Source organism: Ixodes scapularis, unplaced genomic scaffold (assembly GCF_016920785.2).
Source record: "Ixodes scapularis isolate PalLabHiFi unplaced genomic scaffold, ASM1692078v2 PGA_scaffold3__209_contigs__length_174095766, whole genome shotgun sequence".
Classification (NCBI taxonomy): Eukaryota; Metazoa; Arthropoda; class Arachnida; order Ixodida; family Ixodidae; genus Ixodes; species Ixodes scapularis.
Window position 1 is genome coordinate 21315340 of NW_024609868.1, and position 15357 is coordinate 21330696.

General features: G+C 44.8%; 1 protein-coding gene across 1 annotated transcript; it reads right to left on the reverse strand.

The window, feature by feature from the left end:
- Positions 1 to 7031: 7031 nt before the first annotated feature.
- LOC120838433 (indolethylamine N-methyltransferase-like) lies at positions 7032 to 14262 on the reverse strand. The gene is made up of 4 exons (XM_040208351.3): positions 14159 to 14262; positions 13116 to 13276; positions 11984 to 12191; positions 7032 to 7511 (listed from the first exon to the last, which is right to left on the reverse strand). Exons 1-4 carry the CDS (start codon positions 14260 to 14262, stop codon positions 7085 to 7087), a joined length of 900 nt encoding a protein of 299 aa, XP_040064285.1. The 3' UTR covers positions 7032 to 7084.
- Between the last annotated feature and the right edge of the window lie 1095 nt (positions 14263 to 15357).

A 15357-nucleotide genomic window follows, 5' to 3' on the forward strand; every position in this document is an offset into this window, starting at 1 on the left:
AGTTCTTTCACTTGGCAATTATATGCCATCAGTTGGGGTTTAATTTCTATTATTTATGTATACATTATGAAGACGTCCTGGAGCTCCGAACGAGTGTTTTGTGCAGATTACTTTTGCAAACACAAAAAGACTATACCAAAGCAGCGGAATTTTCGAAGTGTTGGTGAGTTGGACCTAAACTCGTTGAAGCAAATTCTTCCGCCTGACTGTTCCACCAAAGTGAGTGCGACGGACTACCTGTGCTACCATTGCTTCATGCACATCACTAAGGAGATCTCGATGCGAAGCTCAGAGCAGTGCCCTGACATATTTGTGCCAGCTGAAGAAGCAATTGAAGATCTAAATCGCAGCATACTACCTACAGATGTGTCGCCGCTGAGACAACCAAGCGTCGTAAGAAGTCGGGACAGGCCTGCCAATGTCAAGAGAAAGCAGACAGAACTGGAGCAGGTTGCTGTCAAGAATATACGCTCAAGGCTACGTATTGCGTACGACAGGGACGCACCATCGGGGTCGTCCGAACCAACATGCTCCACATGCACTGAGTGGGTGGACAACTTTCGGCAGGCCTTTAAAACCGCCACCTCTCTCCGGGAACGTTGTCAACTGCTTACACTCCTGCCGTCAACACTGACGAAGAATGAGGTTCAAAAGATGATTCCACAGGCCTCAATGTACCTCATCAGTAAATCCCGAAAACTCAAGGAAAAGCATGGCGTGTGGTATGAGCCGGATCCTTACACGAGGTGCAAGGTGAGCCCTGAGAACCTGTCTGCTGCCCTAGAGTACTTCACGAAAGACGACCTACAATGTTCGCGCCAAAGTCCCAACCAGAAGGACGTCATCTCTGTCATGCTCAACGGAGAGAAAACGTTCGTGCCAAAGCGCTTCATGACACGCTCAATACGAGAGGCCTTCCGTATATACAAAGACAAGCATCCCGATTCCGGCGTTGGGCTAACGAAATTTTATTCGTTGCGCCCTAGATGGGTCCAATGTATTCCACACCAGGAAGTGTGCGTTTGTGTGCGCTGCGCCAATTATTATCTTTGTATTGCCGCTCTAGAGAACGTTACAGGCTCAACATTCAACACTGGTGAAATGAACTCGGCATTTCTGTGCGACCCAGCAACAGAACTGTGCCTTCAAGGAGACTGTGATCACTGCCCAAAAGGCCAGTTTCTTACACTCCAGGAACTTGATATCCCGGAGGATGAAGAGATTGTGCTTGCAACATGGGAGTCCGGCGACCTTGTGAAAAAAACTTTGGAACCTGAGACTTTCCTAAAAGTCATCCAAGTGACGGTTGGAAGTTGGGTACTTCACAACCATATCCGGCAAACGCAAGGTAAAGCGATTTACGATGAAAAACAGTGCATGCAACGCGGGAGCATGGTCTTTCATTTTGACTTTGCTGAAAACTGGACCATCGTGCTTCCTGACGAAGTGCAAGCATATCACTGGAAAAAAAAAAGCAAGTTTCGATATTTACATGTGTAGTGACGACAAGAAAATCTACAAACAGCTTTGCCATCATCAGTGAGGACCTGTGTCACGACGCCGCTCACGCTTGCTTGGCTCTAGAAAAAGTGAAGGAGTGGGTTGAAGACAACGTTGCGGTATACTCGTACGTGACGTACGTAAGTGACGGCGCCGCCAGTCATTTCAAGAATCGCTACCAGCTTCACCAATTTGCAAAGGACGATTGCCCACAAGCCCAGTGGTTATTTTCTGCATGTGGACATGGGAAAAATGCATGTGACGGAGTTGGCGGACTCGTGAAGCACCAGGCCACGCTGAACAACCTGAGAGAACGTTCAGTAAGCGCAATTCAGACGGCCAGGACAATGGTGAGCGTTCTCTCAAAGAAACTGAAAGGCGTGCATCTTGTATATCTGGACGAAAATGAGGTTGTTCGGTATCATGAACAAAAAAAAGAAGAGTGGCTGACGGTGCGCGCCTTCCCTGGCATTCAGTCTTGGCACGCGTGGCGGCTCAGCAAGTCATCAAAAGAAGGGACCTGTGACGTATATGTAGCACGGACAGTCGGATCTGCTTGGAAGCAACTTTATTAAATGGGTACAGCGAGGAAAACCTTAGCGTAAAGTGCCGAATTTGATTTCCCAAGGACTGCTCATTTTAAATGCAGGGACATCTTATTTATCACATTTTTCTTCACAGGGTATTTAACCTACTGTTTTTGTTGGTGGTTACTAATAATTTTTATCTGATCACTATAAAAAAAATCCCAAAATGTTATCCTCGAGCAGGATAAAATATATCGGCTTGCCACGATTCATTCATACACCGAGAGCATCGAAGCTGCTCCAGTTAGGCACTATGGCATCCGTCACCTGAAATTGTTTGTAATCGTAAATACACAGCCAACCTAAATATCTTACTATTATATCTTTGTTTTTGTGTGTGGAAGTAAAGTTATTTATTTTACTCTAGATGTAAAATATACCGGAAGGTACAACTTCACACTGCATCATCTTTTCTCAAATCATTAGTCACTAATATGATACCACTTTGTACGCTTATGTAAAATGCTGTATATAGTTTCTCCTCCCTTTTACTGTGTGACCGATCGCTCTTTTTATCAATGACCTCATCTGAATAAATGTATATAAAAGATTTGTGCAAGTTTCATGAAACTGGAACTCAGAGTCACTTCATGTATAGGGCACTGCTAAGTGTAGGCTTTGAAAAAGGACCCTATTTTGGGGAGTTGTTTCTTCTTTCACAGTGCAATGATGCAACATGTTTTTAATAGAAATGAATGCCGAAATAGAGTATAACAGGGCACCCAAATTTAAAAAAAATCGAAGTTGGTGTTTTTTTTTTATTCCCATTGGAATTTTTCTTTGTTTGATTTTTTTCCCATGTTTGCCTAAATATATTGTAACTATTGTGTCACTCAGATACCTTATTTATTTTTTCAATAATAGCCATATATTAGTAAAATAATGTCTGCAAGTTATGTAATAATGATTAAATTATTTCATGAGATACAGATTTCGAAAGTTTGCCATTTGTCGTTCGAGCAGGCATGTTTGGCAATTTTTAGAAAACTAAATAAATTTTTAATAAATATTATTACTTTATATTACAAGCAAGTTGTACCCATAGTTTGTTTGTAAAAGGTTTTAAAATTCTCCTAATTTTATTGTTTTAATTATTCACTTTCAAACTTGCCCCCTCCATCAGTGCGCGTTATTGCAACTGTCCACCTTTCCCTGCCTTGCGATTTTTCTTGTCTCCAAATTTTTTTTTCTGGTCAAAACTAAGTGTGGATTCGTTTATACCAGACACTAGACAATGTCATATAAAAACATCAGTTGATTTAAAAATGTCGACCAGCCACCCTTTGGTCGATCTTATCTGAAATCACCCTATATAGTTGGGTGTTATGAAACATCTTACTGAGATGTCTTTAGATGGTGCATTTATTGTAGTAAAATTACGTGAGAATGAGTTTCCCAGAAAAAGTGCAAGAAAAAAAATCTGGAGTCGTTTACAAAGCTCTGTAATGTGAAATTAGAGCGCGGCTCTTGAGCAGGAGGGGAGGGTATGCCCCTCCTCCTCCTTCATACCCTCGCCTCGTCCTATCCTTCTCCTCTCCCCTTCTTCTTTCCTCCTCTCCACTCCTTCTCCGTACCCTCCCCTCCTCCTCCTGCCTACAACTCCCACCCTCCTCCTCCACAGCTAAATATAGGGGGAAATTACGTCACATATCTTGAGTCACGTGACCCAAGAACAAATGCAGTTTTTACACTAGATTTAGCGGGAAAATTCACATCACGTGACCTCAACATCAATTAAATTTCCCCCTAAATTTAGCGAGGCGCTTACGTCGACGGCGACGGCGACGGTGACGGCGACGGCCACGCCGCTATACGCGGGAACGGGCGTCTAAGAGCTACGCTCTGAAACATATTATTTCCCACGTGCGGGAGGAAAACTGAAGCCAACCATGGGGGGATGACGCTGCAACTCAGATACGACACCACAAAGTACATAAACTTGAAAGCTGCCTTCAAGTTGCGAATCTCGTTGTTTTGCAGCTTTTGAGACCCGTGGGCACCCTCACCATCGCCTTCGCAGTCTTTCGTGTTTCATTAAGCACCCCGCCTGTTAAGCCTAACGAACATAGGGGCCTGTCAGAGTTAGCGAAAAAATTTCCAAAAAAATTAGTTTTAGATAAAAAAAAAGAATAAACACACTTTTAAAGTGTTCTTAACACCAGAGTGTCTTTATAGTACCTACTAAATCATGCATTTTAAGAAGGTGAAGGAAAAAATTAACCGTAGCAGAGGGTGTCGAACGTACGATCTGCAGGGAAAACGCTTATTTCCTCAGCAGCATCTTCTACGTTCCATAACCCGAGTAGAAAAAAATGAAAAACGTTTACAAATATCTGTAATGTCAAATTAGATCGCCGCCCTCCTCCTCCTCTTCCCTCCTCCTCCTCTTCTTCCCTCCTCCTCCTTTCCTGCTCCTCTCCTCCTGCCGCAGTCTCATCGGGAGTTCAACAAGGATCTACCCTTGGGTCGCTGTTGTTTTTGTCGCATTGGATCCATGTCGTCAGTGTGGTTTCATCTAAAGTGCGTGTCAATTTGCAGACGGTTCCGTTGTTTGCACAAAAGTACGAACATGTGATGATGTAACCATTCTCGAGGCTAATTCTAATTGGTGCACATTGTCAAAAAAGTATTAATCATAAAATATAATTTCAGTTTCCATTCACAAGATGACATTCTTTTTTCCACAGTGCTAAAAATAGTTTGATGAACCTCCATGTTATCCACGAGTCAAAATATCTTGCTGACATAGCCAACAGAACAGTGCACACAAAAATAAGGACAGAGAGAAGGAACATGCACAACACGCAAGAGCTATGTTCCTTCTCTCTGTCCTTATTTTTGTGTGCACTGTTCTGTTCACTACGTCATCATACCAACTCGCCCTACTTACAAGAGTTTGACAAATAACTTCAAACCTAACCTAACTTCAAACCTATGTTAGAACCAGCCCGTAGGCAGGGGCAAATCCAGAACTCCGTTTTTTTTTTTTTTGTTTTTTTCTTGTTTTTTTTTGCGGGGGGGGGGGGGGGGGGATTTGTAAGGATACTACTCTCCTATTATTTCTTGTGCACCGGGGGGTCCACCCATGTCAAATTGCCCTCCCGGAAGGGGGGAGGGGGGGGGGGGGGTTGACTTTGTTGGGGGGGGGGGGGAGGTCACCACCGTCGCCCCCCCCCCCCTTGGAATCCGCCCCTACTCGTAGGTTACCGTATTTTCAGTCTACAAGTCGCAAACCCTCATAAAGCCTTTTGTTTATGTTGGTATACAAGTTGCATCTTTGTATATGTTGTGCTTACTTATTTGTAGGGTCGGCGCGGCAAAACGGAATGATAAGCACGCATATGTGCATTGTGATTAGGATATATGCACAAGCGGTAGCAGGTTTCAACACTCTCGTCAACGAATCGAACAAATAGGTATAAGTCTCACACATTTATAGAACACACATGCGAATTTTTTTTAAACAATCAGAACGCCCCTCACAGTATATAAAATACGCTATACTGTTTCTAAATCCTCCAGAATGCTTGACTTCCTCTCTCGTATATTACGAGAGAGGAAGTCAAGTTCTCTCAGTCAAGTTCTCAAGTCAAGTCAAGAAGTCAGTTGTTCTCTCAGGGAAAGCGGCCTGTGCCGCTTTCCCTGAGAGAACAACATTGTTTCTCATGTTCGCTCATGTGCTGTGTGGAACTCGAATCATTTGTTCAGTCAACCAAGCTTGAAAAGGTACAAACCAAGCTTCCACATTTCTTTGTAACAATTACGACAGGCGACTGAAAATAGCAATAGCTCAAGAGATCCTTAGATGTATGTAGTTGAGCTTTAGAAGGATATTACTTCGACTCTAAATGTTTATTAGATTGAAGGACGGTTTCTTTTTTTGCGGCTCTCGCCGAATGTACGAATCCTTCATGGGAGAAGTTCGCTTCAGAATTAGTTTTTTTTTTTAAAGTTTTACATTTATCTGTCATTTTTGTTTGTGAACAATTTAACAATAAAACTAGTATTAAAAGAGAAATCTACCGTCACAGAGCGAATTTTATTTTCCAAAGAAGGAATCACGTTTATAAGAAGGAGCAATTTTGCTGCAGAACTGGTTTCTTTTTTCCTTTTTCGTTTGGGAACCCTTTAAAAAAAATCCAGGATGGAAACTGACTGCCAGTGTCTATTTTATTCAGCACTGATCTCGTACTCTTCCGAGTCTATTAGTAACCCTGTGGTAGAACAGCCTACCAGTTGTTATGAGCTGTTGTGGAGTGTTTTACTGTAATGTGATTGTCAAATTTTAAGAGTTTGTGTATCTATTATTTCCTCCACTCTCAAATATATTCGCCCCCTCTTGTTGAAATGCCCGATGAAGCTGTAGGTATTCGAGTAAATAAATGGATGCAACAGGAGATTAAGGCTAGCTGCACCGCGTTCAAGACTCGTACTGTAGATATTTCAGCTTCTCCCTTCGGTAGATCTTACACCCCAGCAAATATCTGTAAACTCTCCTGGTAATGCTGCAACTGTAAATATATATATATATATATATATATTGCTCTGTCCTGTTAGAAATTGTCGCACGCAGCTTTAAAGCTGCGTGCCTTTATTTCAACAAAATTGTTAATCATGATATCTGAAATCACTTGCGAATGCAACATAGAAAGCAATCATTTCATTATGTTCCAACATAACTGAGTTTATTAGAAAATCGCTTTTAAACGTTTGTTACAGAAATTCGAGTTAAAAACGATTAACTGAAAGCTGCCACTCCACATGTCAACGGAAAGATAAATGCGGCAGAAATCTTAGCAACGGTACGCGAATTTTTGTGTCATGGTCTTTAAATTCCTGAATAGTAAGTTTGTCTTGCGTTTTTGGCTCTAACTTTAACATTGAACCTGATAAAATTTTATTTGACTTTCCTGTAGTCTGATATACAAGAGAAATTGTCGGAAGTTTACTTGTACAAAGTATCTGGCACAAACTGAGACACAATTCTATAACCTGATTCAGGCTTTACTGGCAGCTAGAACAAACGTGAACACGTTTGGATTTTCCACAAACTCCCCAACTCTATGGGCATGGTATACTTCCATCTGGAAGCCGGCATCTTTAATAGCTTCTTCTACCACCTTTTCGGTGAGGTTCGCGTGAGCGAAATCCACGTCACCCACGGGATAGCTCTTTATACCACCCGCGCCCAGAAGGACAAGTAGACCGCCAGGTCTCGCGAGTGTTCCCACGTTGCAAACCGCCTTCCGGAAAGATTCGTGGTCTGCAGTGGCCGATTCCAGGCATCCGGATGATATAATAACGTCGAAGGTCTGCCTGTGTTCCTCGGGGAGCACTCCGGGCTCCAGGACATCGCAGGGAATCACTTTACGAACTGCTAAGCGTGTGCGCTCGATTATTTCCAGGGCCCCCTTCCTGAGGTCGCTGTAAAGCAGAACGAAAAAGTGGAAGTAAGCTGTTATGCAAGATTGATAGCTCGCACACTGCACAGTACTGTACGTGCAGAGAAATCAGAGGTATTGCGGTTCTGGGGTTCCTTTCTTAAGTTGTCTTCAGACATGCCAGGGACTCCGAGTTTGGACAATTTTCGAGAAAGCCGGCAAGATCGCCAACAGCGGCGGTTCGTCAGCGTTACACTTGACATTAGCGCAGGCCAATCACGGCGGTCGGGGATCTCGCCAATTTTGCGACGAGTGTTCAACTTAGAGATCCAGGTTAGATCTCGTCGGATATCGCTGGTACCTTCTCATCTGTCGCGCGTGCTTGCCATTTAGACGTATTGGCCTTATATGACCTTATTTGTAGTAAATGACAGAAGCAGAAAGACAGAGAGGTGCCTCTAGGGCGAGCTTTCTGCCTTCGATAACGCTTCGGCATCTCCTGAGCCTCGAGTGTGCAGCCGCATCCGAAGCATGGCGGAGCACAACGAGCGTGTGTTGGAGTCCCGGCATTGGATGGAGACGACCCGCCATTTACATCCGGTTGGCGACTTAAGCGAAATTTGCTTGACGTAAACATGAAGATGATATCGTTCTAAAACGAGCATGTTGTTCGCACTAAGACGTCGCCCTGTTTTATATACCATATTGATGAGATCCAGCATATAAACACAAAATCATGAGCTGACCCTGAGAAGATGAAAAGTAGTTATACTGCAGGCTTGTCCAACCGGCCATATCACGCTATATTCTCCTTGTCATAGATCCATATTCGCTTTCTTACGAGTCAGTTGCACAACGTCCACTGAAGCAGGGAGCAAAAAGAAAGTTCTTCAGACTCAGCTGAAAGTGAGCTGCGAAGAACCAGGAACTTCAAAACGGATTTTTCAATATAGTTTTAAAATATTTAGTTGAAGTCAACGACGTTTAATCAACACTGTATTTTTAAGAAGTTCAAGAAGTAACGACAAAGTTCAAAAAGTAATGTCAACTGCCGAGTTCACGAAGACACCATTTTAAATTGTTCACTTAAATTTCACACTTGAAATGAGAAAAAAAAGAGAAAAACTTGCGTGTAATGTGTCCTGACTGTGTGATACTCGCATTATGATCTGTTATGATTGGTTGCGGGGAGCTTTGGGTGGTTTCGGATGCCTTCCCTGTTTTATCAGAATTATCGGGATAAGTTTAAATTTATTCTGGAGTGGACTGTGTGAGGAGTATGTTTTATAGAGAAGTTTCCATGGGTTCTACTGCTTCTGTAGGTGAATGTAGCGCGTTGAGATCTGCGTTCTCTTGGATAGCCAGGAGCCCCTTGTGGTAGCTAATGGTGAATTCCGCTCGCAGATCTCGAGCGCTCCAAAAGCGCTCCATTTGGAGCGCGCATATTCCGCTCGCAGATCTGGCTCAAGTTGGTCATCTTCCGCTCGTAGATCTCTGGCAGCGCCCGCTCCACGGAGCGCCCCAAACTCCGCCGAACTTGCTCTGCGGGGTTTCACGGATCTCTCCGGAAGCTGACAGAGCGGCCCACGTGACCTCCGTCTAAATCGGCGGTGCGCATGCGCGGCGAGGTTGGAGAGATCGGCGGGCCGGTCGGGTCGTGGAGTTGGATCTGTTCGGGTGCGTCGGTTGTTTACTCTGGATTGTGACGGCTCGAACGCTTCTACCTCGCGTAGATTAGGGATAAAAAGCCGGGAATGTGGAGCGTGGCAAATCGTTAACGCTGACGTCTGTGATCGTGAGAGGAAGAACGAGAAAAAGAACGACAGAAAAGCCGGAGGCAGACGCAAGGTTAGGCCTATTCATTCTGCAGCCAGTGATTGTTTACCTTTTTACACTGCATTCCGTCGGCGTTTTCCCATGAAATAAAGAAAGAAGTGGTTAGGCAACGACCGCGCAAGTGATGGTTTGTTACCTCTGTGTTTATTAAAGTCGTACTACAAATCTGAACTCCACGCTGGCAATTGGTGTCCGTGCCCCGCCGCTTCGAGGCGGCCGAAAGGTATGTGACGGTGCCGAACGCGGACGTCTTCGTTATTTGTGACATGGGCGCCGCAGTACGTATAATTTCGCCCGGCCTGTGTCGCGTGTTACTTCTGCAGCTAAGCAGTGACAGTCGTCACTGGTCGTTGGAAAGATCAGCCGGCTGAGGCGTTGGTGGGCTGGTCAAGTTCAAGCAGCAGCCATTTTGTACGGCGGAGGGAGAAGGGGTGGGGAGGGGTGTGGGGGAGGTTGCTCCAAAAATGGCAAGTTATCTTCCCCTCGTCGATTCAGAGCGGGTCCCACGGAGCGGAATTTTGCCTCCCTCGCGGATTTTGGAAAGCGCTCCGGATCTACGAGTGGAATTCACCATAAGATAATCGCAAAGGGGATGAGATTTATCGTGCCCTCTACGCTATCTACTGGCTGCCATGAGAAGCAGTCACTTGATACGCCCGCTGCACTATTCATTGGTGCTTTAAGAACCGTGCCATGACGTCGTGAGATACGTGGCAAGCTACGCTTCGGCAATGGGAGTCCGGTGCACTCTAAAAAGTATGTGCGTCTACTTTCACGCACAAAACTCGGAGAACCAATCAGCGCAACTTACGGAGGCAGCTCAGCGAATGACGATGCCGAAACATGTGTTTAGACCAAAAAACGCAGACTGAGTTGTGACACTAAGCAATGCAAGCGTGACGTTTTGCATTGCTTAATGTCACAACTCAGTCTGCGTTTTTTGGTCTAAACATATATTTCGGCATCGTCATTCGCTGAGCTGCCTCCGTAAGTTGCACTGATTGCCTCTCCGAGTGTTGTGCGTGAAAGCAGACGCACAAACGTTTTTTAGAGTGTGTGTGTGCCGATAGGATACTGCAGGCTTCCCTGAGTTATGCTCAGCACAGCTGCCGGCGGCTAGCTTTTGCCTCCTCCTGGTGGCTTCGAGGAAAAGTATCGGGTTGAGGATCCCGCTGTCTGGGGACGGGATGCTACTGAGTCACTCAGTAAATCAACTTTGGTGCGATTAAATATTAATAGTTATAATTACGTATGATTAAGTGTGATAAACTCTCTCTTTTATAATGCTGTTTTCCGTTATGTTGCGCTAATCTCCGTGTGACGATGTTCGCTTAAAAGTCAGCCCAAACACATTATGCGTTAAAACAAAAAACGTTTCAAAGGAGTAACACGTATGCAACGTTCTGTCTCTTTATTTATGAACGCATCAGATCGGTGGCCTCACCCAGCACGAAGAGAATGTATGCAGTGATATAATTCTATTCATTCGCAGGAAGTTCAGGAACGTCAAAGTGCCCAAATTCGACGATGAAACCTTTCGAACAATGGTCATCACAGTAAGAGTTTCACTCATGTTCTACACTCCATGTTATTCAGCAGCCAACACTATGTTAGACCAAGCTATTTGAGACATTGAGCCCTACATCAAGATGTACTCATATTTTCCTGGTGACAAGAAGTAGCGTCTCACAGTGGCTGTGTGTCTCACCATAACTGATCTTACGCTAAAGACGAAGATAAAACCCAGGTAGAGTGGCCATTACAATTTTGTTTTATCAGCAGTTATTGCTAAAAAGAAAGACACCGAAAAAAGTTTCCGAAAAACAAAGTACAAGAGAGGCATAAAGAAGAATTTGGATGGACTACAATACAACGTGATACCAGATCGAGCAGCAATTTCCCTGTGCCATACCGCGTTTTGAAAACGACTGCAAGACATAGTGTGGTGAAGACGATTTGATACCTGGGCCCTAACGACATGATGGAGACTGCCTAGATTAAAAACTGCTTGCAGTATTATCCCAGGGGGGATAAGTTCTCAGTTCGGGGAGACGAAGGGAACAGCTTTCTTGATCGAAGACGAAGTAAACGAGAAGAAAGATCGAATAAATGACTCACTGTGTAACCCTACGACACATGGTGTATTTGATATGATACATTTCTGTAAAAAGGGCCTCGCAAGAAAGCAGAGCAGAAAGGCAGCGTGTATGCATCCTGTATCACATTGGATACACATATTTTCTACCACCTGTCTGAAAGAGGCTCCACTCGATGGAGCCACTTGGAGGCTTGGCGATCAGAGGCTCGGTTTCCTGATATTGGAAACGCGTGTATGAAAAGCTCAATTTTTAGGCAGCGCTGCAGGCTTCCAGAGTGTGCATCCCTTACGTTTGTAATTTGCGAGAAATGTGCAGGTGCGCTGTGTTTAAAGAAAGACAAATACTCCTTTCGCCGCTTCAACAACCCGCGACGCACCAATACATCGAGTATACGATATGATACACGAAGTAATTCTTCACTTTTTGAAGCACGAAAATTGAATAAATGTTTACAATAATTTTAATAAAGTTTTTCTAGTAGCAACCACTCCAGAATAATTTCATGCAAAAAATAGGAAGTCGTGCATTGTATAATTCATACACTAAGTACTGCGTTAATAATTTTAACACCGCTACGTACGTATAGCCTTCAACCACGGCAACCTTCTCCGCGCGGAAGGTCCAGTCGAGGGCATCTTCGTCCTTGTTGAGCCACTTCATGAGTTCCAACCTGTTGGCTTCGACTAGATCGCTCATCACGATGTGGTTGCATCGACTGGAGCTTACGAGAACGTTTGTGACCAATGGGCCACTGCCCAAATCCAACAGGGTGTTTCCCTGAACCAGACCTATAAAAAGCGTGCCAGAGTTTCATACAGCTTTATTGCAAAATAAAATGCAGATATATAATTTATCGGTTATCGCTAAAAGAAAAATACCAATAACATCGCAGTTCACGAACATGCTGTGATTCGTAGTTACAATTCATGTATCCAATTATGCGTCAGTAAACACCCCACCCCGCTCAAGACAATAGGGAGGTAAACGGCGTTCTCTGATTACCGCTCTGCCGAAAAATAACACTAAGGTTACTGCGGACTAGGGAGCCTAGATTTCACTGTTGTGGCAACTCAAACCGCGGGGAGTGTTTGCAATTCAATGGCGGGCAGCTCCTCCTGGGGCCCTAAACTCGTGAAACCCGAAGTTGGGGCCGAAGTTGAGGGAGCGTACCGATTGGACAATCACGACGATGACTTGGCGCTTTTGTCGCCAGCATCCAATCGGCGCGCTCCGCGAACGTTTTGCCCGAGCTTTGTGTTTCACGAGTTTAGGGCCCCTGCACTCTAAAAAATGTCCGTGCGTGTACATTCACGCACTACCCTCGGAGAGCCAATCACCGCAACTTACGGAGGCAGCTCAGCGAATGACAATGCCGAAACATATGTTTAGACCAAAAAACGCAGTCTGAGTTGTGACATTAGGCAATGCAAAACGTCACGCTGGCATTGCTTAATGTCACAACTCAGACTGCATTATTTGGTCTAAACATATGTTTCGGCATCGTAATTCGCTGAGCTGCTTCCGTAAGTTGCGCTGATTGGCTCTCCAAGTGTAGTGCGGGAAAGTAGACGCGCGGGCTCTTCTTAGAGTGTATAGCTCATACATTTACATGCATAATATAGCCAGAACATCTACGTCTTTTTCCTTCACTAGTCTGGAACAACTCTGGAACATAGATTAGTCCATATGGAGAATGTCAGAACATAATTTACCTGACTGGAAAATATTATGAAGTGTTTCTAATTCGGGTGAAACCGTTTCACCGATATAACGACCATACTCGTCTGCGTAATTCCGTGGCAGAAATTTGTTTTTGTAAGTATCCCTCAGGGCTCGGGTTTCCTCGCTCCCTAGAGTGCCCGAACTGAAACTCCTGAAAGCGAACAATTATGGGGTTAACGCGTATCTCTCTCGACATTATAGCGACATTGAGCGGTTCGAGGATTATAAAGAAACCGGCTTTTTGTCTCTTTCACAGTCAAAACACGCTCAGCGACCTCTGTGCTGTTGGGGCATGCCCACATCTAGTTTTGCTTCGGACTCTTCGATTCAGCAACATTTCGAAAGCTGGAGAAATTCGTTAGAAAAGATTTAACCCCAGCGTAAACACAGCAAGAATACAAAGAGTATAGGCTTCCTATAGTAGGAAGCGACTCGCACCTTTCTCTCCCCACTCTAGCAGAGCGTGCGCTGTAGAGGAGGTGACTCCTCTCCAGTGTTGGCTTTGCTAATCCTGGTCTTCAACACACCTGCCGCCAGGTGACACCGAGACATCAGGTGAGTTCCTATGGTCACGTGAATCCCTGATGTCGGGTCCCGTGACACCGTCATGTCGTGTGACTTTGACGTCACGGTTTCACGCGACGACCTCAACGACGGACGCCCAACGTCGACGTTATTTCGAGTGAAAACGGCTCTCCCGGAAAACGCGGCCGTGCAGTGTAATTAGGTGCTCCGATCAAAGGTTCCCGCAGGCCCCCAGGCCGCTAACGCGCATCTTCGTGGGTGGGCGGGCACGTGTCGTTGAAAAGTTATCAAAGTAGCCTTCCTGGGTGCTATGCGCGTGCCTGCAGGCAACAGGCACAACATGCTTGGGAATGTGTTATCGGCGAGATGCACGTTTTGACCCTAATTTGTCAGTTGCACGCGCTCCTCATGACTCGATGATTTCTTTATCTACAACACACCGGTCCCTTTGCCTTGCACATTCGTCGTACTTCGCGGGCAGCAATGAAAGGAACTGAGGCGTTCTAACCTTGATTTATGTGAGACGATATCCTTCATACGGTGACCCCCAAGTTTCAAGGCGGCAGTAGTAACTTTAAGCATCTCCCTCAGGGCCGTCATGTTTGAAACCATGCTTGACGCGTTTATTTCTGAAAAGAAATATAATATATATGAATAAATTTTGGCCGACGCTAGGAACATGTAATTTATATCTTCCAACATCCGAACTCAAAAAACAAAAGCGCACGAAGACCACAGCTATAGTTTTGTTTACTTTCTTGTTATAAACGAATGAACATTTTATTTTCTTCCTCGCTCAAATGGGTAACAGGGTAAGAAAACTGAAAACTGCTTTACGAAGACCTTAGCGAGCCTCGGTTGCAAGCTTTCAATTGACGACGATGGATGTGGTGCTTAAATGACTGTATATACTGTGTATGTTCCGAAAAAATTTAAATAATCTGAAGACTTTTCTAATTTATATTTAAATATCAATGTTACATTAAATTATCCCTTTTCACAAAGCGGCATGTAAGCACGCGCGTGCGTGACCTATTGTTTTACGTCACTTAGGCTCGTTACTCTTAAATATTTTACCCCTCCCGCTTGCGCTCGTAAATTCTGCCGAGCTCAGACGCTGTTTCGTACCTGATTCTCCGTGTATTGTTCGCGACTGCTTGGGTGTGCTACTAATTTTAAGAGAACGCTTGTTAATCGAATTTTCTGAATACTGAACAGAAAAGCGGGGCAACATCGAGCTCGTGAACAATAGACATTGTACAACCATAAGACTGCAGGTAAGCAAAAGACGACGCACACTAAAAGTCTTCTAACTTTTCAGCCTTGTGTGTGTGTGTCGTCCTTTGCTTACCTGCGGTTTCGGGTTCTGTTATTACTGGAGAATGAGGCTGATTCTCTGGTCAGACATCGGCGTATTTCGCATGCCGCGCGCGTGTCCGAGCAAGCATCGCTCTGTGACGGACCTTCAGAAGATTCGTGACTGTTCTTTCTCGGGACGTAACTTTTGTCATCTCGTGCTACTTTCTTGTTCTCGAAAATGCCTGTTCATTCTCACCCCGAACCCTCAACGCTCGAACCTTCTGGGTTAAAATTTCAAGATGCCGGCTCACACTAGATAAGGGGCTGAGAGTCAAGTGCGCCAAACAACAGTTGCGGAACATCGCATCGTTAATAACGACGATGCGCTCCCTGTGCATCGGCAGCCGT